Source organism: Dermacentor albipictus, chromosome 5 (assembly GCF_038994185.2).
Source record: "Dermacentor albipictus isolate Rhodes 1998 colony chromosome 5, USDA_Dalb.pri_finalv2, whole genome shotgun sequence".
Lineage (NCBI taxonomy): Eukaryota > Metazoa > Arthropoda > Arachnida > Ixodida > Ixodidae > Dermacentor > Dermacentor albipictus.
This window is the reverse complement of record NC_091825.1, coordinates 98726797-98754364: the sequence shown is the minus strand read 5'-3', so window position 1 is coordinate 98754364 and position 27568 is coordinate 98726797. Positions and strand designations below refer to the sequence as shown.

The 27568-nt window shown below is 44.0% G+C and overlaps 2 protein-coding genes and 1 long non-coding RNA gene across 3 annotated transcripts in view; 2 read left to right on the top strand and 1 right to left on the bottom strand.

Annotated features, from left to right (window-relative positions):
• Positions 1–25472, bottom strand: part of LOC135917254 (uncharacterized) — an 80469-nt gene extending 54997 nt beyond the window's left edge. The window contains exon 1 of the long non-coding RNA XR_010569236.1: positions 25374–25472. This is a non-coding gene — a long non-coding RNA (uncharacterized lncRNA). The remainder of the gene's footprint in view (positions 1–25373) is intronic.
• Positions 5929–10285, top strand: LOC135917257 (uncharacterized). Its single transcript, XM_065450807.2, has 5 exons — positions 5929–6065; positions 6697–8232; positions 8323–8416; positions 9706–9772; positions 10165–10285. Exons 1-4 carry the CDS (start codon positions 6020–6022, stop codon positions 9725–9727), a joined length of 1698 nt encoding a protein of 565 aa, XP_065306879.1. The 5' UTR covers positions 5929–6019; the 3' UTR covers positions 9728–9772; positions 10165–10285.
• LOC135917252 (uncharacterized) lies at positions 18047–22871 on the top strand. Its single transcript, XM_065450800.2, has 5 exons — positions 18047–18183; positions 18815–20818; positions 20909–21002; positions 22292–22358; positions 22751–22871. The coding sequence occupies exons 1-4, from the start codon at positions 18138–18140 to the stop codon at positions 22311–22313; spliced, it is 2166 nt and encodes a 721-aa protein (XP_065306872.1). The 5' UTR covers positions 18047–18137; the 3' UTR covers positions 22314–22358; positions 22751–22871.
• Positions 25473–27568: the final 2096 nt, after the last annotated feature.

The following is a 27568-nucleotide window of genomic DNA, read 5'->3' as shown; positions in this document are numbered from 1 at the left end:
CATACAAAGATACCAGCACTCGGCGCACTTTGTACACATCGCAGATTGCTTTGAAGATGAGGCCTGTGCGACCACGCACTCTTTCTGCATCGCATATCGTTTTCAAGATATGGACGCCCGCGAGCCGTACGCAGCAGCCGCCGGAGTTGAGCGCCCCCCCCCCCCCCCTTCACCGTCCCTGCCCTCACCCAGGTGCCTCGCGCGCGACGGAAGACGGCGCGCTTCGTCCTTGTTTTCCTCTTTTGCGCGTGCAAGATTGAGCCTCGGTCATCGGCTTACCCTCGCAAGTTTTCCCTAGCACATACAGTATACGGCGCGCGGCGACGGCGTTATCACCCTTGGACTTCATACGGAACATCATGGCGACACGGACGCCAAAAATTCGCCTGGGGTGCGCATATATTTGCTACGGCAATAAAGTATGTACTTTCAAGTGGTACGAAGCAGCCTACCGTACTGTATATGTAAATGCACAAGTAGGACGTCGACACAGAGTCGCCAGTGCACTGGTTTAAGAAGATAGAAAATTATTGAACATGTTTTGATGAAGGCATAGGAACACGATGCATTGAAGGAAAGGAGCACCTCGAAGTGGAGATGGCGTCAGCTGTTTCAGAACATAACCGACGCTTGGACTCTCTGATAGTGAAGTTCCTTCCTAGTCAACCATTTGCATAACAAAAACTGATTTGCAAGGGGAGAAAGCGAAATCGAGCCATTCACTGTTATTTGCCGCATTCACCTAAAAACATACAATACACGCGGACACACTACACCACATACTGAAGCATTCTTAGCTGCATACGAAGGTATGTTCTCATGCACGTCCCAAGCGGAACAAAATACAAAGAGCCCCGAGTAAGGCGTTTTGCGTACCAGCGAAATAGTGACCGAAATATGCTGCTCGAGGGCAAGAGCGTTTAGTTTAGCAAGAAGTGTGTATTTTGGAAAGCAGCCAGAAAATTAAGCCGGCGTTTTGCATAAGATGGAATGAGATAAGTGTACATCTTTCATGCAGTTCAAGGTACAGCTTACATGCAATCCAAATGGATAAAGCAAAGTGTCTCCTCCCCGCCTGAAAAACAACTAAATACGTAAGTACAGTATTGTGTCCAATCACCTACTCCACATTGACTTCAACAATATTATAAGAGTGGAGAAGGTGTGGCTAGGTGTTGTATAGGCATAGTAACAAAACTGGCTGGTAGAAATATAAAGGAGCCAAGCCGTCTAACGCTAACGTACAAACTGACTGCATCTTTTTAGATTTCGCTAAGGCTTTCGAGTGCGTTGCACATTCCCGTTGGTTCTCAAAATTATCTGCTCTCTGCCTTGATTCTCGAACCCTGTCATTGCTTCGTAATTTTCTTTCTTTCCTCCAACAGTTCACTGCAGTTAACAATTTTACTATTCGCTCTGCAACATGTGTGTCATCTGGCGCACCTCAAGGCAGGGTTCTTGGCACTTTATTGTCCTTAATATACATTAACGGCTTCCGCTGATATATCTTCCTCCTTAGGACTTTTTGCTGACAACAATATAATTTACCGCTCAATTAATCCTATGGATGATCACCTCGCTCTCCTAAGTGACCTAAACCATATTTCAAACTCGTGTACTAAATGGCCAATGACACTTAACTTGACTACATGCAAAGTAATTTCTGTTAGTTGCAAGCGTACAAATTCTAACTTCTCGTACCCGATTGATAGCACAACAGTATCTCAGGCATCATCATACAAGTATTTCTGTTCCCTCATGCATAATATTTCATGGGCCACGCACATTCAGAACATTTCTGCCAAGGCTTCCAGATCCCTTGGGCATCTGCGCCGGAACTTGCGAAACTCCCCCAACAATGTAAGCAAATTGGCTTACCCAACAACTGTGCGACCGCAACTAGAATTTGCATCAGCTATATGGACCCCATATCAAAACTACCTAATCACAATGCTAGAATCTGCATAAAATAGAGCAGATCGTTTCATTACACAGCACTACAGTCCATATTCGAGCATAACGTAGATTAAACTTGATATTATCGCTCGAACTATTAGATTTTCGTCGTTCCATTGCACTTTTATGCCCATTTCATCAATATCATTACAGCACCAAACCAGCTCCATTACCTCAGGAAGCACCTACACGCATTTCGCGTCGACTACATAATCAATTTAGGCTAAAGCGCATGCATGCAAGGACCCCAGCCTTCAATTCATCGGCACTTCCACGTGCCATTGATCTTTGGAATTAACTTCCCGACTCTATTGCGTCCATCAGTGACCACCAATCATTCCATGATCAACTGCGCAAACATTTTTCTAAGGAGCGATGTCGCGACTTGGGCTTCTTCAGCTGGTATGCGTTTCCATTCTCGTTGCTATTGCAGTATGCATTGTTATCTCGTGCATCTTACATCAATAACAGTTCTTTTATGGTCACTGTTTTTTCTTACGATATGTATTGGCTACGTATGACGCATTCATGTTACTCATGGTATTATACAATGTTCCTCGCACCTATGTATATTTTTTCCCATTTGTTCTGTACAAGTTTTCCCTTTTACTTCCTGTTTTGCATCTAGCGTCGTCATCTCGTAAGTGTTCCTATACTGTTTATGCTGTTTTTGTCTTCCTTACTCAATGCTCTCCTGGGCCCTATCAGGTGCTTTAAATAAGAATAAAATAAATAAATAAATAAATACATAAATGAATAAATAAATAAATAAATAAATAAATCTAAAATAGAAGTCTAACTTTCTTTGAAAAAGGGCTGCCCCAGTGGCGCTCACCGTTAGTGAGCCGGCAAACAGCGATTCTGTATGGTATTCCTACGCTTCACGTTGAACTGTTTGTTTCATGATTATTCTTGGAGGGTGGGGGGAGTTATGCGAAGCAAGCTTGTGGTTGCAACGTGGCTACTTTGTACAACAGCTGTGCACTGAACAAAACAAGAACAAAACGACTTCGCTTCAAATGGGAATGGAGTCGCACTGTGCCACATTGAAGGCCACCTTTCATGAGCAATTAAAACTTCAGTGTTTTTTTTTTTCATGGCGCCGCACAAATTGCTACTGCAACCTGTGGCGTCACCTGCGATTCGCAGCAATGAGCCATGCCGTAGATCTCGGAGCTTTATTCTTGCTTGGGTGTGAGTCACAGCACGCTCGATATGCGTTAACAGCTACGGCACCTCGGGCCGTAGCTCAGTGGCTATGGGTTTACCCTGCTGATAACGCGGTCCCTGATTTTATCTGCGTCGCAGCGTCCGCATACCGATGGTGGCGGAATAAAAAAAAAGAACGCTTGTGTTCTTTGTATTGGGTGCGCGTTATAGAATCCCAGGTGGTCAAAATTAATCCTGAGCCCTCACTAGGGCAAGCCTCAGAATTTAATTTTGGTTCTGGCATGTAAAGCCACAAAGTGAAAAGAAAAAGAAAAAGAAAATCTCACCTACACAGCGTGCGGAGACCCATGCCTGCTGGATGCGAGTCGGGCCATGTTCGCTACACGCCATAGTGATGCTGTATGTGAGCCGGCAGAACGTAAATTTGCTCAATCCGCGGCTATATCTCCTCACCATGGGTTTCTTTAGAAATAACGACATCAGAGACAAGACAAAGCAAGTTAAAGGAAGCCCTCGAGAAGAAGCTATTTGCTGTCTAAAATATTACATTCTTTATATATCCCTATCATAACAAGCCAACAAACACAGGCGCCAAGGGGCAATCACTTGTCTTACATAGGGGAAATTGTTTACTAATCGAAATAAAGAAATGCTACAATAATGAAAATGAAAGTGGATTAAAGAACAACTTACCGCTACGAAGAGAAGCAGGCGGGGCAAGTTTCTGCAGCCAAGGTTTTGAGTGGTGGAGCACGCTAACACTTCCAGGGTAAGTTCTAGTACTAAAACAAATACCCGCGACAATGGATGGGAAAATGGCGACGCTGTAGCAGAATTGGCAAGAGTATCATACGCGTGGAATCATTCCCCCACCTGCGACAAGTTGTTTTTTCACTGCTTTCCTTTTCACTAATTTATCACTTCTATAATTCAATTAGCAAACAAATCATTTCCGCTAGGTATGTTTATTGGCTTCGTATGATCGGGCATCTCCGTTAATCATCTTTCTTTTCGTTTAAATATTCCTGTAGCTACTGGCGAATATTTAATTATCCCGTACGCGGCTTCCACGCGAGAATTCTATTTGGAATGTATGTTGGGAATAAGCAAACATACCTTGGTTTACTGGGTTTTTTAACGTATTAACTATTCGTGTTTGAGGCAGCAAGGGTACAAACTTCCGTGTTGAGCACCTCTGTGTTGAGGCGTATGGTAAGCCCATGTGCTTTGACTGTATCTCCACCGGGGTTGATTCCCACTGTAGCCGTCATGCATTTATTTCTTAGTTTTGAAGTAGCCTCCAAGCACCGATAGGTTTGCCCTAGAATTCTGTCAAGCTTACTTTGCGTACGTGCTTAGTGTCACTTGTTGGTGAAAATTGCTTAAATCGTTGAGATAACGCTAATGTGTTTAGCATACCACGTGATGCAAATACGTAACGTGTTGATTTTTATTCAAGATATGGAGAGAAGAAATTTTCTGCAAGTGATAAACTGCTCGTTTACCCGGAATAAGTGAGTCCGAGGAAAGTGTCTCGAAATAGACGCTCGAATAGTTAATTTCAGTTTGACTCGCGTGTCAACAAAGCTTAAATGACTACAATATTTAAAATTTATTAAACAAGTGCACACCTAATAACGTCGAGCTTCATAAGATTATATTTCTCGATGTATTTGAGACGTGCTTAAGATGTGTAGCGTCTAGCAGTTGACTGTCGTGATGCAGTCCAACGTACTCAGGACTGAATAAGATTCATTTGAGATCTTCGTCATTGTGTTCTCTTCCTCTTTGTCGTGAACTTTATTTCTGTGAACGCTTCTTTCGATTGATCCTTTTCTTTTACGAGTGTTTGATTGAACTGCTAGATTGCAGGCCGCTTCCTGAAGCAACAGTGGTGTTTCTTCGTAGTCCACAGCTTAAGCTTGTGACTTGCTTGCTTTCTCCACGACACATTGGTGAGTACCTTTTCTATTGAACTTTGCGAAAGGCAAGAATACAATAGGAAAGCAATATGTTTATACTTTAGAAACACTCCTGCTACCCACCTGTGTAACAATCCTGCTACCCACCTGGCTTTTCCGCAAGGCGGGCACCGTATGCGGAGGGCCTTATCTACGGACAATACCGAAGCACTGCGCTCTATAAAAATAGAAAGTTGTGCAAAGCAACATTTGGACAGAGCTTTTCATTCTTATGATTTCTTTAATATTCGTCTACACTTTCCCTGCCACGCAACCCGCGCGATTCCTCCTTACACGGCCTAACCAACAGCCGGCCGAACACCTTCGTTGATTGGATTCGAAGGCGGTCACTAATAAAGATAGTGAACGCCTATCCTTGTTTACTGCAGCTAAGCATTGTTTTATGCATAAAAAGACAGGGTGGTATTTTTGACGTAAAATATTATCCGATGTCGTAATCCTCTACATATCGAGTGCGAACAATTGTACACTTATGGAAGAAATCTGTGTAGCATCCAGCAATATCAAAACTGCGTTTTTTTCTTATTTCATCAAGAAGCTGAAAGTTTGCTTACCAATGATTATCTTCCATAGGTGAATGCTTTGCTTACTGTCACCTCCATAAGTTATCGCTTGATTTATTTTCATTTCTCTAAATCCGCGGCCCTACTGATCATTTACAATCTCATTGTTTGCATATTGATGATGAAATAGTTTTTTTTCTTATTTTTGTTGCCATTGACATTGTGCCATTTCGTCGTTGGAGATATGCATGAACAATAAGGAGGGGTTCCACAGCACGTGACACCTAACCGATGAAGGATGCTGGGATTGCAGCTGAGAGACGTATATATACCCAGGATAGCGGCCCGCTGAGACCGCAACGCTTGGCCACTAAGCGTTGATAAAGGGGAGAAACAGGCTTGTCCACCATGCAGGGAAAATTTCCGGCCGTCTTCTTGAGCGTCTTGTGCTCTGGTGAGTATTCAGACTCGAAGGGAATTTGTGGTGGTTGAAAAATTACCTAAAGCTTCTACTTTATGATCAACTCTAATGAATTTGAAGTTTTCATTACTGAACGCGGCCTGCAGTGTTCGTTCTATCACACTTATTCTGACGTATGAGAAGCAAAGCCACACATACGCATTTGGTTGCGTATCTTATTCTAACGTGCAGCAGTAAACGAAATGGTAAACAATGAAACAGTGAATGAAAGTGATAGCCTCTCTTTCGACGTTTTACTTTATCGTAATCTGTTCGAAGGGGAACAAGACTAAATGTGGGCCCTGAGCACGGCACGCTAGATATTGGTTATACATCGCTCAATTGCTGTTACCCATTGTTCAAATAAAGCGTGCATAAGAAGCCATTGCTGCGTCCATAACTGAGAAAGATACTAGCCATCTTTCTAGATATTAGTTTCAGAAAAAGTAATACGTAGAAATGCATAGAGTTCATGAGCCCACAATGTCTAGCTTAAGGGCGAAGCGGTAATATTTTGTCATTACTTGAAAACTATGCGCAAGTAAGCAAGGAAAGGTTTTAGAGCGTTTTGTTCTATATACTAACCAGGAACTGCTTCTTAAATTGCTTTCTTTTTTATTTTCAGCCTTTGCAGCCAGAGCTGCTGCATTTCTGCAGGGATCAGGGCTAGGTAGTCTCGGGTTAGGTGGAGGCTACGGTGGCCTAGGCGGCTACAGTACACTCGGAGGTTTCAGCGGTCTTGGAGGCGTCGGCGGTCTTGGACGCTACAGCGGTCTCGGAGGCTACAGTGGTCTCGGAGGCTACAGTGGTCTAGGAGGCTACAGTGGTGTAGGAGGCTTGTATTCACCTGGAGGTCTTTCGGGTCTTGGAGGCCTTTCGGGTCTAGGAGGCCTTTCGGGTCTCTCTAGTGGAGGCTATCAGGGTCTCTCCGGCCTCTATGGAAGCTACCTTGGTTTGTCGGGCCTCAGCGGAGGCATCCAAAGACTCGGGGGCCTGTATGGACTTGGAGGTTACAGTGGCTTGGGAGGACTTTCCAGCTGGAATGCTGGGCACCCGGGGTATCAGTCGAGTCTTGGTAGTCTAGGATTATCAGGCTCGCTCGGGGTAAATCCTGGTCTTGGTGGACTGCATGGGGGATACTCGCGTCTCGGAGAACTTTCTGGGCTGGCTGGAGGCTACTCCAGATTGCTCAATGGCGGGCACTTGGGTGGTTCTGCAGGGCTTCTCGGACTCTCTAGCCCATCTGTATACTCGTATGGCAGCTCACTCGGCTCATTTGGAGGTCTTTCCGGGGGACGTAGGGGGCTACGAGTGGTAGGAAGCTATCCTGGAGTGTCTGGAGTGTATGGAAACTCTCTCGGTCTGTCAGGCCTCTACGGAGGTTACTCAGGCCTTGGAGATTTGTCCGGCCTTTCAGGAGGCTACTCTGGTTTGACAGGGCTTTCGACTTCTTACGGTGGATACCCAGGACTCTTGAGTGGACTTGGTGGTCTCGGAGGATCAGTAGGACTGCTCGGTCGAGGATTGGGACTCTCAGGTTCACTCACGGGTTATTCCGGCCTCAGTGGGCTGTCAGGATTGTACGGAGGTTCCTCGCGTCTTGGAGGGCTTTCTGGATTGCCTGGAGGTTACTCCGGAATGCTCAACGGTGGTTACTTGGGTGGCTCCGCGGGGCTTCTCGGACTCTCTAGCCCATCTGTGTACTCGTACGGTAGCTCACTCGGCTCCTTCGGCTACCCAGGATCCCCGGGAAGTCTTTTCGGAGGACTTAGAGGAGCACGCCGTGTAGCAGTCTATCCTGGAGGGTTTGGAGGATACGGGAGCTCTCTTCGTCTGACAGGCCTATACGGAGGTTACTCAGGCCTTGGAGGTATGTCCGGCCTTTTGGGAGGCTACTCTGGCTTGACAGGGCTCTCGAGCCTATCAGGACTTGGAGGATACTCTGGTTACTCCGGACTTTCTGGTCTTTCTGGTCTTTCCGGCCTGAACGGGGGCTACCCGCGTTCCTTCGACCTCTCTGGGCTGTATGGTAGTGGGCTTGGTAGCTCATACGGATATGGTTCATTTGGAGGCCTTGGATCTTACGGCAGTTCCTTTGGATACCCTGGCATATACGGTAACGGATGGACTAGTTCCGGTTCATTCGGATACGGTGGACAGGGTGGGTACTTCGGTTCATACTGTCCTCTCTCTAGAAGCCTTGGTAATCTAGGAGCAACTTCCACCTCAAGTGTTCTTTCGGCTTTTGCAGGATCTCTGCTGGGAGTTACTGGACCATCCACAAGCCTTTTCACCTCAAGTGGCATGCCTTCTCTCTCCGGCTCTCTTGGAGTCGGCTCTAGCGCGTATGTATCCAACGTTCTGCCTTTAGTTTTGCATGATATGTAATGATGAGAGTTGTTCTGAATAAAAGGAAGAAGCGCAGTACATTTGTCCTGCTAGCACTAGTGTTTGACTCAAACAACTCATTTAGCGCTAAAATTTCATAAAAACAAGAAAAGCAACACGTTGTAGCAGGTAGTTTGGTATATGTACAGCTCATTTGGGCTCCCAAAGCTTAGATGTTAACCTCCGAGATGAACACGTGTAAAATGGAGCACATATCACTGACTCGCTTTAGTTCTCCTCAATGCATTTAAATACCTAATGGAAGTTCTAGGCAACTCTGTGAACTCAATACGACAAAATGGCCCGATGTTATAGGTTCGACCATGACATTTAAAGATGCAGGCAAAGAACAGCCTATACAAAAAGCACGAGGCAGATGTATATTTCAGCGCGACTTGTTGACTTCAGGGAAATTGTCTTCGAGAATGATGCATCCTTGCAGTACCCTGTGCTTTTGTTTCGAGTAGAATTCGTCGCACTGTTTATGGCTGCCATCAGCATTACATCCTCTTCTAACATGAAATTCAGGGACACCGTCCATGGTGCACGTGATAAGCCGTGAGCCAGACATGTTAGTAACCTCTTCTATTCAATAAATATTTTCTAAATCATCATTATGAGCATACAAACACTTTCTTCTCCTGGTGGAAGTCAGCAGTAACCTTTCGAAAAAGGCATGAATAAATCACTTCGCTTGCGATAGGATGGTCTTTGGTGAAACACAGCTCCTCACTACACAGCCCCGCATTTGTTACAGCAGCAACGAAATGGGAACTTTCGATTGTCTGCAAATGTCATTCCAAATAAAATGCTCCATTACGTTGTACATAGACAGGGTGTCCAAGCTAACTCTAGCGAGAGTTTAAAAATAGGCGAATGCCGTGTAGTTGGACATAACGAAGGTGATGTTGTTTGCCGTCACTTCAGATACTCAAAGATACTCAAAACTCTTTTTTTATTCCAACTAATTACATAACCAGTCTCAATTAACTTGTTAACTAATTAACTAGAATACCCGCAAAGTGCCTCGAGCGGCCAACCCATGGAAATATTGCGTGGATTCATGGGCTTAATTCACGCTCGGAAAAGCACTCTTGTATAGCACGTATTGAGCAATTACCTTGGTTCTGTCCAGCTACATGGCATCTGCATATTTGAAACTCTGTCTAAAGTTAGCTGAGACACACTGTATATGAAATGAACAAAACTTTCAATCATTCATCACTGATTCATTCACCTTTTACAGGGTCCAAAGCTTAGTGGCCTAAGAAGCTACACATTCGCAAGATACGTTCTTCCGACTCCTTCATGACGTATGTTATCCACTTTTATTGATAATTCATTTTTACCATTTCACTTTATCAATAAGTGAATAAAACTGCAGAGGAGCTGATGAAGACCTGTTAAAGTGCAGGGAAATTCCGCAAGTATAGTTTCAAAAGCTCATAATGTGAATTTCTATTAATCCTAAAGATGGCAATAAATTTATAAAGCTAATTTTATTATTCTTATCATTCACATAATTGCCTAATTATTCCCTAAGATGTAAGGATCAAACAAACCGCATTGCTTGAAACGAAGTGATTATCATTAAAATGTCACCATAGTTAATGAGCTGGTTGAACTTTTATAGCTACGTACAAAGGTTGCTATGAATACCAGCACATATTCAATAAATGTTTCCAACTTACGTGTTTCGTTACAGATTCGAAATGAAGACTTCCCTGAAAAACTAACTAAGCCCTCCGGAAGTGTACAAACGCCTGGAAAACTTCAACAAGGCATCAAATCCTGCTAACTTCCGAAATAAACTGCTTGTGATGTCATTCGTGGAGTTCCAGATGTGCTTTTCTCATTTTTGTTTCATTTAACACCACCACTAAATTCTGCGTTGGGATTGTGCGGTTTTATAGCAGCCTTCTTCTCTCTTCTCTCCCCAACCTCGTCGATTTAAAACGCTCTATCCCTCGTATAATCACTTCTTTTTATCGTTAAGGGGCGAATATAAGATAGAGGAGGGGGTTATTCACTGCTTCGTACTCCTCTGCTACATTGACTACCAAACGCAGTGCAAGTACAAAAAAAATAGTATAGTTGGTTCAATCCACCTGGGTGTAGTGTGGTAACGAGACTTGGATATGGTATGCCCATGTAGATCAGGGAATGAATACACAAAGCTTTACGTTAGTAAGTGCTGTATACCCAAGTCTGGTCGCCTTCCCTAATTATACGTCCAGCATAAGGATTGGTTGGACTTTGTTTTATAAAAATACTAGCGTCAAAGGTATTTGTGAATTTGGGAACAGTCCTTATGATGCAAGAGTTCGCAAGAGAAAGAAGAGGCCTGCCGTGTCTCGTTGTGTTTCCTTCTGACGTGGATGACCATTGTGCGACAACTCTCTTGTGTCAAACACTATGAATGCCACATCGTGCACTGAATTAACAAAATTTCCATTAGTAAACAATGTTTCCCATTGACAGCCTTCAGTCGCGAATGGTATAATTATTGTAACTTGATTAGCAGGCAGATGTGCTTACTAGACATTCTGATGTAGTGCTTCACGAGTTTATAAAACCTCTGGCGTTTCATGGAAATGATATTGTCACGTTGTAGTGAAGGTGAAAAACCAGCCAGCGCCAAAACCTTGAGTAACGAATGTAACTTTTCATTTCTTTTTTTGGTTGAACTTGCATTTATATTTAGAAAAGCAAGCAACACAAAAAGCACAATGACAGTGGTGAGCGAAATCATCGAGAGTCAAAATTCGATATAGTGGTCAAGTGCATCAACTGTTTACACAGGAACCATTGTACCTTCCTGTATAATAGCTGGTACTCCAGTGCGTCCCAGAAATTACGCCACTATTTGCTACGATTGAGCGCTAAATTTCGAACAGTGGCTAGACGGTAAGAACGGATCAGTATGAAAAAATATAAATAATTTAGATGTGTCAATATGGCTGCTGGCTTATCGGGACTTCAATGAAGTTTCAACTTCGAAGTTACTAGAGTTCAAAATATTTGAGGAAGATATGCAGCTTTCTGAAAAGTAAAGCTTCTGCTCGGGAATAGTGCGTTGTGGTTCCAGGGATATTAGCATAGAAAAATGTCCGATGATTACCCTACTCCCTAATGGAAAATTTGAGCGCATCTATATACGTATTTTCATTTCGCAATATATTCAGGCAAGAATTGGAGAGCCAAATAACCGCAGCAGCTGGCAGTGGGCCAGTGCCGTCAGCGCCTTCGCAGAGGGAGGGTCAGTATGGCAATGCTAGCATGATGAGCGCCGTTGGAGTCAGCTGTTGAAAAAGACGACGACGAAGGCGCGAGCAGTGGCACGAGCGCGATGGGCAGTATAGGAAGGCTGTCATGTTGAGCGGCATCGTATCTAGCTGCGGAAGAAGCCGACGAAGTTCGCAGTAGACTTGTGGTCTTTTATAGGGCCTTGATACCTGGCTACTTGAGAAGCGTGCGTTTGATTTGGGGCCTGGCAGTAAAGGACTAAGTATAAATTAAATTGCAGACTCTCTAGCCAAGGCATCGATAAGTGGTCCGATTCTCCCTTATTGCCCTTTGACTGCTCATGTCACTGCTGCTAGATTTCGAAGGAGTGTCATCATGCAGGCAGCATCAGGCTCCGCAAGTGGCAACTCTGTGGATTTCAGACATCGTCTATATCCTTGGCACAGAGATTTTTGCCAAACAGGAAAACTTGAAGTGTCCATCACGAAGCTGTGCAGCCGTATACCTGCGATGAACTTCTATCTACACAGGTCTGGTCTGGTCCCCTCACCGTTATGCTCATTCTGTGGTGAAGCGGAGACAATAGACCATTTCTTGTTGTCCTGCAGACGTTTTTCTATTATAAGAAAACGACTACTTGAAATCCCGCTTCGCAATGTTGGCCTAAATTTATCACTGCCTATAATCCTATCTTTTGGAGTCTCCATTCCTGAGTTCGTTCACAGAAATGTTTGCTTGGCAATCTAAAATTACCTACTTGAAACCACCCGATTACCATGTTAGACTGGTCGTTCTCCCTACATTTAATTTCTTATCTATTATTGGATTTCTTACACACGTTTTTCTTCTGATTATTTTTTTTCTCCACACACAAAACGTTTACTTGTGCAAAAAACCAGTGCACTGGTTTAAGAAGATAGAAAATTATTGAACATGTTTTGATGAAGGCATAGGAACACGATGCATTGAAGGAAAGGAGCACCTCGAAGTGGAGATGGCGTCAGCTGTTTCAGAACATAACCGACGCTTGGACTCTCTGATAGTGAAGTTCCTTCCTAGTCAACCATTTGCATAACAAAAACTGATTTGCAAGGGGAGAAAGCGAAATCGAGCCATTCACTGTTATTTGCCGCATTCACCTAAAAACATACAATACACGCGGACACACTACACCACATACTGAAGCATTCTTAGCTGCATACGAAGGTATGTTCTCATGCACGTCCCAAGCGGAACAAAATACAAAGAGCCCCGAGTAAGGCGTTTTGCGTACCAGCGAAATAGTGACCGAAATATGCTGCTCGAGGGCAAGAGCGTTTAGTTTAGCAAGAAGTGTGTATTTTGGAAAGCAGCCAGAAAATTAAGCCGGCGTTTTGCATAAGATGGAATGAGATAAGTGTACATCTTTCATGCAGTTCAAGGTACAGCTTACATGCAATCCAAATGGATAAAGCAAAGTGTCTCCTCCCCGCCTGAAAAACAACTAAATACGTAAGTACAGTATTGTGTCCAATCACCTACTCCACATTGACTTCAACAATATTATAAGAGTGGAGAAGGTGTGGCTAGGTGTTGTATAGGCATAGTAACAAAACTGGCTGGTAGAAATATAAAGGAGCCAAGCCGTCTAACGCTAACGTACAAACTGACTGCATCTTTTTAGATTTCGCTAAGGCTTTCGAGTGCGTTGCACATTCCCGTTGGTTCTCAAAATTATCTGCTCTCTGCCTTGATTCTCGAACCCTGTCATTGCTTCGTAATTTTCTTTCTTTCCTCCAACAGTTCACTGCAGTTAACAATTTTACTATTCGCTCTGCAACATGTGTGTCATCTGGCGCACCTCAAGGCAGGGTTCTTGGCACTTTATTGTCCTTAATATACATTAACGGCTTCCGCTGATATATCTTCCTCCTTAGGACTTTTTGCTGACAACAATATAATTTACCGCTCAATTAATCCTATGGATGATCACCTCGCTCTCCTAAGTGACCTAAACCATATTTCAAACTCGTGTACTAAATGGCCAATAACACTTAACTTGACTACATGCAAAGTAACTTCTGTTAGTTGCAAGCGTACAAATTCTAACTTCTCGTACCCGATTGATAGCACAACAGTATCTCAGGCATCATCATACAAGTATTTCTGTTCCCTCATGCATAATATTTCATGGGCCACGCACATTCAGAACATTTCTGCCAAGGCTTCCAGATCCCTTGGGCATCTGCGCCGGAACTTGCGAAACTCCCCCAACAATGTAAGCAAATTGGCTTACCCAACAACTGTGCGACCGCAACTAGAATTTGCATCAGCTATATGGACCCCATATCAAATCTACCTAATCACAATGCTAGAATCTGCATAAAATAGAGCAGATCGTTTCATTACACAGCACTACAGTCCATATTCGAGCATAACGTAGATTAAACTTGATATTATCGCTCGAACTATTAGATTTTCGTCGTTCCATTGCACTTTTATGCCCATTTCATCAATATCATTACAGCACCAAACCAGCTCCATTACCTCAGGAAGCACCTACACGCATTTCGCGTCGACTACATAATCAATTTAGGCTAAAGCGCATGCATGCAAGGACCCCAGCCTTCAATTCATCGGCACTTCCACGTGCCATTGATCTTTGGAATTAACTTCCCGACTCTATTGCGTCCATCAGTGACCACCAATCATTCCATGATCAACTGCGCAAACATTTTTCTAAGGAGCGATGTCGCGACTTGGGCTTCTTCAGCTGGTATGCGTTTCCATTCTCGTTGCTATTGCAGTATGCATTGTTATCTCGTGCATCTTACATCAATAACAGTTCTTTTATGGTCACTGTTTTTTCTTACGATATGTATTGGCTACGTATGACGCATTCATGTTACTCATGGTATTATACAATGTTCCTCGCACCTATGTATATTTTTTCCCATTTGTTCTGTACAAGTTTTCCCTTTTACTTCCTGTTTTGCATCTAGCGTCGTCATCTCGTAAGTGTTCCTATACTGTTTATGCTGTTTTTGTCTTCCTTACTCAATGCTCTCCTGGGCCCTATCAGGTGCTTTAAATAAGAATAAAATAAATAAATAAATAAATAAATACATAAATGAATAAATAAATAAATAAATAAATAAATCTAAAATAGAAGTCTAACTTTCTTTGAAAAAGGGCTGCCCCAGTGGCGCTCACCGTTAGTGAGCCGGCAAACAGCGATTCTGTATGGTATTCCTACGCTTCACGTTGAACTGTTTGTTTCATGATTATTCTTGGAGGGTGGGGGGAGTTATGCGAAGCAAGCTTGTGGTTGCAACGTGGCTACTTTGTACAACAGCTGTGCACTGAACAAAACAAGAACAAAACGACTTCGCTTCAAATGGGAATGGAGTCGCACTGTGCCACATTGAAGGCCACCTTTCATGAGCAATTAAAACTTCAGTGTTTTTTTTTTTTTCATAGCGCCGCACAAATTGCTGCTGCAACCTGTGGCGTCACCTGCGATTCGCAGCAATGAGCCATGCCGTAGATCTCGGAGCTTTATTCTTGCTTGGGTGTGTGTCACAGCACGCTCGATATGCGTTAACAGCTACGGCACCTCGGGCCGTAGCTCAGTGGCTATGGGTTTACCCTGCTGATAACGCGGTCCCTGATTTTATCTGCGTCGCAGCGTCCGCATACCGATGGTGGCGGAATAAAAAAAAAGAACGCTTGTGTTCTTTGTATTGGGTGCGCGTTATAGAATCCCAGGTGGTCAAAATTAATCCTGAGCCCTCACTAGGGCAAGCCTCAGAATTTAATTTTGGTTCTGGCATGTAAAGCCACAAAGTGAAAAGAAAAAGAAAAAGAAAATCTCACCTACACAGCGTGCGGAGACCCATGCCTGCTGGATGCGAGTCGGGCCATGTTCGCTACACGCCATAGTGATGCTGTATGTGAGCCGGCAGAACGTAAATTTGCTCAATCCGCGGCTATATCTCCTCACCATGGGTTTCTTTAGAAATAACGACATCAGAGACAAGACAAAGCAAGTTAAAGGAAGCCCTCGAGAAGAAGCTATTTGCTGTCTAAAATATTACATTCTTTATATATCCCTATCATAACAAGCCAACAAACACAGGCGCCAAGGGGCAATCACTTGTCTTACATAGGGGAAATTGTTTACTAATCGAAATAAAGAAATGCTACAATAATGAAAATGAAAGTGGATTAAAGAACAACTTACCGCTACGAAGAGAAGCAGGCGGGGCAAGTTTCTGCAGCCAAGGTTTTGAGTGGTGGAGCACGCTAACACTTCCAGGGTAAGTTCTAGTACTAAAACAAATACCCGCGACAATGGATGGGAAAATGGCGACGCTGTAGCAGAATTGGCAAGAGTATCATACGCGTGGAATCATTCCCCCACCTGCGACAAGTTGTTTTTTCACTGCTTTCCTTTTCACTAATTTATCACTTCTATAATTCAATTAGCAAACAAATCATTTCCGCTATGTCGTCATTGGTATGTTTATTGGCTTCGTATGATCGGGCATCTCGGTTAATCATCTTTCTTTTCGTTTAAATATTCCTGTAGCTACTGGCGAATATTTAATTATCCCGTACGCGGCTTCCACGCGAGAATTCTATTTGGAATGTATGTTGGGAATAAGCAAACATACCTTGGTTTACTGGGTTTTTTAACGTATTAACTATTCGTGTTTGAGGCAGCAAGGGTACAAACTTCCGTGTTGAGCACCTCTGTGTTGAGGCGTATGGTAAGCCCATGTGCTTTGACTGTATCTCCACCGGGGTTGATTCCCACTGTAGCCGTCATGCATTTATTTCTTAGTTTTGAAGTAGCCTCCAAGCACCGATAGGTTTGCCCTAGAATTCTGTCAAGCTTACTTTGCGTACGTGCTTAGTGTCACTTGTTGGTGAAAATTGCTTAAATCGTTGAGATAACGCTAATGTGTTTAGCATACCACGTGATGCAAATACGTAATGTGTTGATTTTTATTCAAGATATGGAGAGAAGAAATTTTCTGCAAGTGATAAACTGCTCGTTTACCCGGAATAAGTGAGTCCGAGGAAAGTGTCTCGAAATAGACGCTCGAATAGTTAATTTCAGTTTGACTCGCGTGTCAACAAAGCTTAAATGACTACAATATTTAAAATTTATTAAACAAGTGCACACCTAATAACGTCGAGCTTCATAAGATTATATTTCTCGATGTATTGGAGACGTGCTTAAGATGTGTAGCGTCTAGCAGTTGACTGTCGTGATGCAGTCCAACGTACTCAGGACTGAATAAGATTCATTTGAGATCTTCGTCATTGTGTTCTCTTCCTCTTTGTCGTGAACTTTATTTCTGTGAACGCTTCTTTCGATTGATCCTTTTCTTTTACGAGTGTTTGATTGAACTGCTAGATTGCAGGCCGCTTCCTGAAGCAACAGTGGTGTTTCTTCGTAGTCCACAGCTTAAGCTTGTGACTTGCTTGCTTTCTCCACGACACATTGGTGAGTACCTTTTCTATTGAACTTTGCGAAAGGCAAGAATACAATAGGAAAGCAATATGTTTATACTTTAGAAACACTCCTGCTACCCACCTGTGTAACAATCCTGCTACCCACCTGGCTTTTCCGCAAGGCGGGCACCATATGCGGAGGGCCTTATCTACGGACAATACCGAAGCACTGCGCTCTATAAAAATAGAAAGTTGTGCAAAGCAACATTTGGACAGAGCTTTTCATTCTTATGATTTGTTTAATATTCGTCTACACTTTCCCTGCCACGCAACCCGCGCGATTCCTCCTTACACGGCCTAACCAACAGCCGGCCGAACACCTTCGTTGATTGGATTCGAAGGCGGTCACTAATAAAGATAGTGAACGCCTATCCTTGTTTACTGCAGCTAAGCATTGTTTTATGCATAAAAAGACAGGGTGGTATTTTTGACGTAAAATATTATCCGATGTCGTAATCCTCTACATATCGAGTGCGAACAAATGTACACTTATGGAAGAAATCTGTGTAGCATCCAGCAATATCAAAACTGCGTTTTTTTCTTATTTCATCAAGAAGCTGAAAGTTTGCTTACCAATGATTATCTTCCATAGGTGAATGCTTTGCTTACTGTCACCTCCATAAGTTATCGCTTGATTTATTTTCATTTCTCTAAATCCGCGGCCCTACTGATCATTTACAATCTCATTGTTTGCATATTGATGATGAAATAGTTTTTTTTCTTATTTTTGTTGCCATTGACATTGTGCCATTTCGTCGTTGGAGATATGCATGAACAATAAGGAGGGGTTCCACAGCACGTGACACCTAACCGATGAAGGATGCTGGGATTGCAGCTGAGAGACGTATATATACCCAGGATAGCGGCCCGCTGAGACCGCAACGCTTGGCCACTAAGCGTTGATAAAGGGGAGAAACAGGCTTGTCCACCATGCAGGGAAAATTTCCGGCCGTCTTCTTGAGCGTCTTGTGCTCTGGTGAGTATTCAGACTCGAAGGGAATTTGTGGTGGTTGAAAAATTACCTAAAGCTTCTACTTTATGATCATCTCTAATGAATTTGAAGTTTTCATTACTGAACGCGGCCTGCAGTGTTCGGTCTATCACACTTATTCTGACGTATGAGAAGCAAAGCCACACATACGCATTTGGTTGCGTATCTTATTCTAACGTGCAGCAGTAAACGAAATGGTAAACAATGAAACAGTGAATGAAAGTGATAGCCTCTCTTTCGACGTTTTACTTTATCGTAGTCTGTTCGAAGGGGAACAAGACTAAATGTGGGCCCTGAGCACGGCACGCTAGATATTGGTTATACATCGCTCAATTGCTGTTACCCATTTTTCAAATAAAGCGTGCATAAGAAGCCATTGCTGCGTCCATAACTGAGAAAGATACTAGCCATCTTTCTAGATATTAGTTTCAGAAAAAGTAATACGTAGAAATGCATAGAGTTCATGAGCCCACAATGTCCAGCTTAAGGGCGAAGCGGTAATATTTTGTCATTACTTGAAAACTATGCGCAAGTAAGCAAGGAAAGGTTTTAGAGCGTTTTGTTCTATATACTAACCAGGAACTGCTTCTTAAATTGCTTTCTTTTTTATTTTCAGCCTTTGCAGCCAGAGCTGCTGCATTTCTGCAGGGATCAGGGCTAGGTAGTCTCGGGTTAGGTGGAGGCTACGGTGGCCTAGGCGGCTACAGTACACTCGGAGGTTTCAGCGGTCTTGGAGGCGTCGGCGGTCTTGGACGCTACAGCGGTCTCGGAGGCTACAGTGGTCTCGGAGGCTACAGTGGTCTAGGAGGCTACAGTGGTGTAGGAGGCTTGTATTTACCTAGAGGTCTTTCGGGTCTTGGAGGCCTTTCGGGTCTAGGAGGCCTTTCGGGTCTCTCTAGTGGAGGCTATCAGGGTCTCTCCGGCCTCTATGGAAGCTACCTTGGTTTGTCGGGCCTCAGCGGAGGCATCCAAAGACTCGGGGGCCTGTATGGACTTGGAGGTTACAGTGGCTTGGGAGGACTTTCCAGCTGGAATGCTGGGCACCCGGGGTATCAGTCGAGTCTTGGTAGTCTAGGATTATCAGGCTCGCTCGGGGTAAATCCTGGTCTTGGTGGACTGCATGGGGGATACTCGCGTCTCGGAGAACTTTCTGGGCTGGCTGGAGGCTACTCCAGATTGCTCAACGGCGGGCACTTGGGTGGTTCTGCAGGGCTTCTCGGACTCTCTAGCCCATCTGTATACTCGTATGGCAGCTCACTCGGCTCATTTGGAGGTCTTTCCGGGGGACGTAGGGGGCTACGAGTGGTAGGAAGCTATCCTGGAGTGTCTGGAGTGTATGGAAACTCTCTCGGTCTGTCAGGCCTCTACGGAGGTTACTCAGGCCTTGGAGATTTGTCCGGCCTTTCAGGAGGCTACTCTGGTTTGACAGGGCTTTCGACTTCTTACGGTGGATACCCAGGACTCTTGAGTGGACTTGGTGGTCTCGGAGGATCAGTAGGACTGCTCGGTCGAGGATTGGGACTCTCAGGTTCACTCACGGGTTATTCCGGCCTCAGTGGGCTGTCAGGATTGTACGGAGGTTCCTCGCGTCTTGGAGGGCTTTCTGGATTGTCTGGAGGTTACTCCGGAATGCTCAACGGTGGTTACTTGGGTGGCTCCGCGGGGCTTCTCGGACTCTCTAGCCCATCTGTGTACTCGTCCGGTAACTCACTCGGCTCCTTCGGCTACCCAGGATCCTCGGGAAGTCTTTTCGGAGGACTTAGAGGAGCACGCCGTGTAGGAGTCTATCCTGGAGGGTTTGGAGGATACGGGAGCTCTTACGGTCTGTCAGGCCTCTACGGAGGTTACTCAGGCCTGGGAGGTTTGTCCGGCCTTTCAGGTGGCTACTCTGGTTTGACAGGGCTTTCGACTTCTTACGGTGGATACCCAGGACTCTTGAGTGGACTTGGTCTCGGAGGATCAGTAGGACTGCTCGGTCGAGGATTGGGACTCTCTGGTTCGCTCACGGGTTATTCCGGCCTCAGTGGGCTGTCAGGATTGTACGGAGGTTCCTCGCGTCTTGGAGGGCTTTCTGGATTGCCTGGAGGTTACTCCGGAATGCTCAACGGTGGTTACTTGGGTGGCTCCGCGGGGCTTCTCGGACTCTCTAGCCCATCTGTGTACTCGTACGGTAGCTCACTCGGCTCCTTCGGCTACCCAGGATCCCCGGGAAGTCTTTTCGGAGGACTTAGAGGAGCACGCCGTGTAGGAGTCTATCCTGGAGGGTTTGGAGGATACGGGAGCTCTCTTGGTCTGACAGGCCTATACGGAGGTTACTCAGGCCTTGGAGGTATGTCCGGCCTTTTGGGAGGCTACTCTGGCTTGACAGGGCTCTCGAGCCTATCAGGACTTGGAGGATACTCTGGTTACTCCGGACTTTCTGGTCTTTCTGGTCTTTCCGGCCTGTACGGGGGCTACCCGCGTTCCTTCGACCTCTCTGGGCTGTATGGTAGTGGGCTTGGTAGCTCATACGGATATGGTTCATTTGGAGGCCTTGGATCTTACGGCAGTTCCTTTGGATACCCTGGCCTATACGGTAACGGATGGACTAGTTCCGGTTCATTCGGATATGGTGGACAGGGTGGGTACTTCGGTTCATACTGTCCTCTCTCTAGAAGCCTTGGTAATCTAGGAGCAACTTCCACCTCAAGTGTTCTTTCGGCTTTTGCAGGATCTCTGCTGGGAGTTACTGGACCATCCACAAGCCTTTTCACCTCAAGTGGCATGCCTTCTCTCTCCGGCTCTCTTGGAGTCGGCTCTAGCGCGTATGTATCCAAGGTTCTGCCTTTAGTTTTGCATGATATGTAATGATGAGAGTTGTTCTGAATAAAAGGAAGAAGCGCAGTACATTTGTCCTGCTAGCACTAGTGTTTGACTCAAACAACTCATTTAGCGCTAAAATTTCATAAAAACAAGAAAAGCAACACGTTGTAGCAGGTAGTTTGGTATATGTACAGCTCATTTGGGCTCCCAAAGCTTAGATGTTAACCTCCGAGATGAACACGTGTAAAATGGAGCACATATCACTGACTCGCTTTAGTTCTCCTCAATGCATTTAAATACCTAATGGAAGTTCTAGGCAACTCTGTGAACTCAATACGACAAAATGGCCCGATGTTATAGGTTCGACCATGACATTTAAAGATGCAGGCAAAGAACAGCCTATACAAAAAGCACGAGGCAGATGTATATTTCAGCGCGACTTGTTGACTTCAGGGAAATTGTCTTCGAGAATGATGCATCCTTGCAGTACCCTGTGCTTTTGTTTCGAGTAGAATTCGTCGCACTGTTTATGGCTGCCATCAGCATTACATCCTCTTCTAACATGAAATTCAGGGACACCGTCCATGGTGCACGTGATAAGCCGTGAGCCAGACATGTTAGTAACCTCTTCTATTCAATAAATATTTTCTAAATCATCATTATGAGCATACAAACACTTTCTTCTCCTGGTGGAAGTCAGCAGTAACCTTTCGAAAAAGGCATGAATAAATCACTTCGCTTGCGATAGGATGGTCTTTGGTGAAACACAGCTCCTCACTACACAGCCCCGCATTTGTTACAGCAGCAACCAAATGGGAACTTTCGATTGTCTGCAAATGTCATTCCAAATAAAATGCTCCATTACGTTGTACATAGACAGGGTGTCCAAGCTAACTCTAGCGAGAGTTTAAAAATAGGCGAATGCCGTGTAGTTGGACATAACGAAGGTGATGTTGTTTGCCGTCACTTCAGATACTCAAAGATACTCAAAACTCTTTTTTTATTCCAACTAATTACATAACCAGTCTCAATTAACTTGTTAACTAATTAACTAGAATACCCGCAAAGTGCCTCGAGCGGCCAACCCATGGAAATATTGCGTGGATTCATAGGCTTAATTCACGCTCGGAAAAGCACTCTTGTATAGCACGTATTGAGCAATTACCTTGGTTCTGTCCAGCTACATGGCATCTGCATATTTGAAACTCTGTCTAAAGTTAGCTGAGACACACTGTATATGAAATGAACAAAACTTTCAATCATTCATCACTGATTCATTCACCTTTTACAGGGTCCAAAGCTTAGTGGCCTAAGAAGCTACACATTCGCAAGTTACGTTCTTCCGACTCCTTCATGACGTATGTTATCCACTTTTATTGATAATTCATTTTTACCATTTCACTTTATCAATAAGTGAATAAAACTGCAGAGGAGCTGATGAAGACCTGTTAAAGTGCAGGGAAATTCCGCAAGTGTAGTTTCAAAAGCTCATAATGTGAATTTCTATTAATCCTAAAGATGGCAATAAATTTATAAAGCTAATTTTATTATTCTTATCATTCACATAATTACCTAATTATTCCCTAAGATGTAAGGATCAAACAAACCGCATTGCTTGAAACGAAGTGATTATCATTAAAATGTCACCATAGGTAATGAGCTGGTTGAACTTTTATAGCTACGTACAAAGGTTGCTATGAATACCAGCACATATTCAATAAATGTTTCCAACTTACGTGTTTCGTTACAGATTCGAAATGAAGACTTCCCTGAAAAACTAACTAAGCCCTCCGGAAGTGTACAAACGCCTGGAAAACTTCAACAAGGCATCAAATCCTGCTAACTTCCGAAATAAACTGCTTGTGAAGTCATTCGTGGAGTTCCAGATGCGCTTTTCTCATTTTTGTTTCATTTAACACCACCACTAAATTCTGCGTTGGGATTGTGCGGTTTTATAGCAGCCTTCTTCTCTCTTCTCTCCCCAACCTCGTCGATTTAAAACGCTCTATCCCTCGTATAATCACTTCTTTTTATCGTTAAGGGGCGAATATAAGATAGAGGAGGGGGTTATTCACTGCTTCGTACTCCTCTGCTACATTGACTACCAAACGCAGTGCAAGTACAAAAAAAATAGTATAGTTGGTTCAATCCACCTGGGTGTAGTGTGGTAACGAGACTTGGATATGGTATGCCCATGTAGATCAGGGAATGAATACACAAAGCTTTACGTTAGTAAGTGCTGTATACCCAAGTCTGGTCGCCTTCCCTAATTATACGTCCAGCATAAGGATTGGTTGGACTTTGTTTTATAAAAATACTAGCGTCAAAGGTATTTGTGAATTTGGGAACAGTCCTTATGATGCAAGAGTTCGCAAGAGAAAGAAGAGGCCTGCCGTGTCTCGTTGTGTTTCCTTCTGACGTGGATGACCATTGTGCGACAACTCTCTCGTGTCAAACACTATGAATGCCACATCGTGCACTGAATTAACAAAATTTCCATTAGTAAACAATGTTTCCCATTGACAGCCTTCAGTCGCGAATGGTATAATTATTGTAACTTGATTAGCAGGCAGATGTGCTTACTAGACATTCTGATGTAGTGCTTCACGAGTTTATAAAACCTCTGGCGTTTCATGGAAATGATATTGTCACGTTGTAGTGAAGGTGAAAAACCAGCCAGCGCCAAAACCTTGAGTAACGAATGTAACTTTTCATTTCTTTTTTTGGTTGAACTTGCATTTATATTTAGAAAAGCAAGCAACACAAAAAGCACAATGACAGTGGTGAGCGAAATCATCGAGAGTCAAAATTCGATATAGTGGTCAAGTGCATCAACTGTTTACACAGGAACCATTGTACCTTCCTGTATAATAGCTGGTACTCCAGTGCGTCCCAGAAATTACGCCACTATTTGCTACGATTGAGCGCTAAATTTCGAACAGTGGCTAGACGGTAAGAACGGATCAGTATGAAAAAATATAAATAATTTAGATTTTGTCAATATGGCTGCTGGCTTATCGGGACTTCAACGAAGTTTCAACTTCGAAGTTACTAGAGTTCGAAATATTTGAGGAAGATATGCAGCTTTCTGAAAAGTAAAGCTTCTGCTCGGGAATAGTGCGTTGTGGTTCCAGGGATATTAGCATAGAAAAATGTCCGATGATTACCCTACTCCCTAATGGAAAATTTGAGCGCATCTATATACGTATTTTCATTTCGCAATATATTCAGGCAAGAATTGGAGAGCCAAATAACCGCAGCAGCTGGCAGTGGGCCAGTGCCGTCAGCGCCTTCGCAGAGGGAGGGTCAGTATGGCAATGCTAGCATGATGAGCGCCGTTGGAGTGAGCTGTTGAAAAAGACGACGACGAAGGCGCGAGCAGTGGCACGAGCGCGATGGGCAGTATAGGAAGGCTGTCATGGTGAGCGGCATCGTATCTAGCTGCGGAAGAAGCCGACGAAGTTCGCAGTAGACTTGTGGCCTTTTATAGGGCCTTGATACATGGCTACTTGAGAAGCGTGCGTTTGATTTGGGGCCTGGCAGTAAAGGACTAAGTATAAATTAAATTGCAGACTCTCTAGCCAAGGCATCGATAAGTGGTCCGATTCTCCCTTATTGCCCTTTGACTGCTCATGTCACTGCTGCTAGATTTCGAAGGAGTGTCATCATGCAGGCAGCATCAGGCTCCGCAAGTGGCAACTCTGTGGATTTCAGACATCGTCTATATCCTTGGCACAGAGATTTTTGCCAAACAGGAAAACTTGAAGTGTCCATCACGAAGCTGTGCAGCCGTATACCTGCGATGAACTTCTATCTACACAGGTCTGGTCTGGTCCCCTCACCGTTATGCTCATTCTGTGGTGAAGCGGAGACAATAGACCATTTCTTGTTGTCCTGCAGACGTTTTTCTATTATAAGAAAACGACTACTTGAAATCCCGCTTCGCAATGTTGGCCTAAATTTATCACTGCCTATAATCCTATCTTTTGGAGTCTCCATTCCTGAGTTCGGTCACAGAAATGTTTGCTTGGCAATCTAAAATTACCTACTTGAAACCACCCGATTACCATGTTAGACTGGTCGTTCTCCCTACATTTAATTTCTTATCTATTATTGGATTTCTTACACACGTTTTTCTTCTGATTATTTTTTTTCTCCACACACAAAACGTTTACTTTTTAAGCTCTAACATTCAAATTGTTAACTCTCTTGTTTTTCTATACACCTAATTTAACCACCCGATTAATGGCCAATCCCTCACTGTGGGTAGGTGCCACAGCCACTCAGGACAACAAGAACAACGTCAAAGCACCGAGATGTGGCAGCGATAGTATAGAGAAAATGTGCGGACTAGGTTTTCTGGTTATCCTTACCGTTCTATATCCTGTGATTCTCTTGATACATTGTGCAGCGTTCTTTCAACCGCGCATGGTGGTAGTGTCTGGTCCTCTTCGTATTTAGACTATTCTCCGCCACGGTCCTCTTCGTCTTCTTTCTTTATCCACTAATAATGTTCCCATGTGCTGGGTGAAATGCAAGTAACTGTTTGACTATTCTGGTACATTGCGGCAATAAGTGACGCACGACGAGGCGGTGCCGCCTCAACACAGGTATAAATAAGGCGAATAATGTACATACCGATGTATTTTAAATGCAGCAACACGTTTCCTTGCTACGTGTTCGTCTGAAACTCTTTTTCGCTATCATGGGCCGTGTTTAAAAAGCATTGCGTTCGTGCGATCCTATTGGTTTCTTCTCACCTTCCAGCCAAGTGACCGATTGATCTGGATGATGGCATGGGCGATTTGTAGCGAACCAATGACGAAGGGTGGAAAGAACGCCAAATGAAAAAAAAACATTTATAAACGAGGGTTCCACAATGCCTCGTCACATTGCTCTTAGTAGGTGAATGGATGGTGAGTGGCTGTGGGAGTTTCTGGATTCGATAATGGCTAATGTTTCTATGTGTGAGAGGCTCAGCGTGTATTGGTAACGCTATTGCTCGTGTTTCTTTGGTACAAGGATGACAAGGCCACATACGTGCGCTGATATATGCACATTGGTTTTGGCTCGAACGTCACTCGTGCAGCATAAGCTCCTCAGAGGACGCTCCGTAGCTTTGCTTCTTGGGTGTGGGTGTACGTCCTGCTTCCATAGTTTGTCGTCATAGCTAAATGAAAATATCGAAAGGTGATTTCCTGGGAGACTGGACTTGCCAGAACATTTTGTTATCGCTTTATGTCTTCATTCTCATGCGATTACCATAAGTGGTCTCGATAACAAAAGAACGCGAATCCTACATCAAGACGTCATGTCATGCATCCATCCACAAGCGACTTCCTCACGTGTTGTGGTCTGTAAAATTCTGGTTGAACGCTGCCTTCTTACGCGCTCTCTTCAGGTATTATTTTTTTTTCATTCAATATATGCCGCTCCCTGAGAGCTTCACAGGTACATATTTCAGATATATTTTTCAGCTATGTGTAAACATCACATGACTCCATGCACTTTGTCTGCTATGATTGTTGATGCAAGTACCCACTACTACCGATGATTTCTACCACGCAATTCGCAGAATAAGCATCACTGGAGAGAGAGAGAGAGAGAGAGAGAGAGAGAGGTGGGATACGTTAGAAGTTAATCACCATGATATAAATAGTGCACTGGAATGGAGCAATCAAAATACCGAGATTTTCAAGATGTACCTTCTCAAGACAAACCAAGATCAAGAATGATGCATAAACATTCCTGTCGGTGACACAGGCACGCTGTCGGGTGGTAGAGGTATACGTAAAGGTAGAACAGGTAACCTGTACCCAGTGCACATTCTGGTAGGATGTATATTGGTTAAATAAGAAGTTATAAACACATTATCGTATCACAATGTGCTGTCAACATTCACCTGCAAAAGTGGCGCGAGGATACAAGAAACTTCAGCGCTATATTTTCCCCTACGCAAACGTCCCCCCCCCCCCCGCACGCACGCGAAATGTGTGGGGTTAGCAGCAGGCTTTGCCAAGATTTCCAAACGGCTCGTAAAACCTGTTAGCGTAGGCTGAATAGCATTACCGTCGATACGAAGCCGTCAATTTCACAGCAAATTAAAAAGAAATCGACACGTTTGTGCGAGCTTACGATGTTTTGAGTGGCGCTTAGCTTTTCCGCCCCGCTTTTGTGAAACAAATACACGTGTTCTTTCTGGTGATCCATTGGGTGAACCGCACTTTAATTTGTTTAGCGAAGCGCCGTTTTCGTCGTAAAGTCCACACCTGTAATTCAAAAGGCATATGATAGTTTTGAGTAGGCAGTTGTGCACTTTGTGACAAATGACAAGGGCGCTCTTGGAGGCGTATATTAGCTTACGTTAAAATAAATATAAATCGAATAAAGAGCATAATATGCTGTCACTGGGTAATTTTACGTTGCCCGTCGGACAATTCCGTACAGATGTTCTTTATTATGTAAAGGAAATAGTATAATTAATGTGAATCATCACAGTAAAAAGAAAGCTGTATGAGCTCTAAAAGCTGTTAATTCTGGCCAAGTAATAGATGAAAGTGCCAAGTTT

Coding starts and splice junctions, on each gene's coding strand:
- LOC135917252 (XM_065450800.2), top strand. CDS start 18,138: ATGCAGGGAAAATTTCCGGCCGTCTTCTTGAGCGTCTTGTGCTCTG. Junction 18,184..18,814: donor CTTGAGCGTCTTGTGCTCTG/GTGAGTATTCAG, acceptor TTTTATTTTCAG/CCTTTGCAGCCAGAGCTGCT. Junction 20,819..20,908: donor ATTCGGATATGGTGGACAGG/GTGGGTACTTCG, acceptor CGGCTTTTGCAG/GATCTCTGCTGGGAGTTACT.
- LOC135917257 (XM_065450807.2), top strand. CDS start 6,020: ATGCAGGGAAAATTTCCGGCCGTCTTCTTGAGCGTCTTGTGCTCTG. Junction 6,066..6,696: donor CTTGAGCGTCTTGTGCTCTG/GTGAGTATTCAG, acceptor TTTTATTTTCAG/CCTTTGCAGCCAGAGCTGCT. Junction 8,417..9,705: donor CTTGGAGTCGGCTCTAGCGC/GTATGTATCCAA, acceptor CACCTTTTACAG/GGTCCAAAGCTTAGTGGCCT.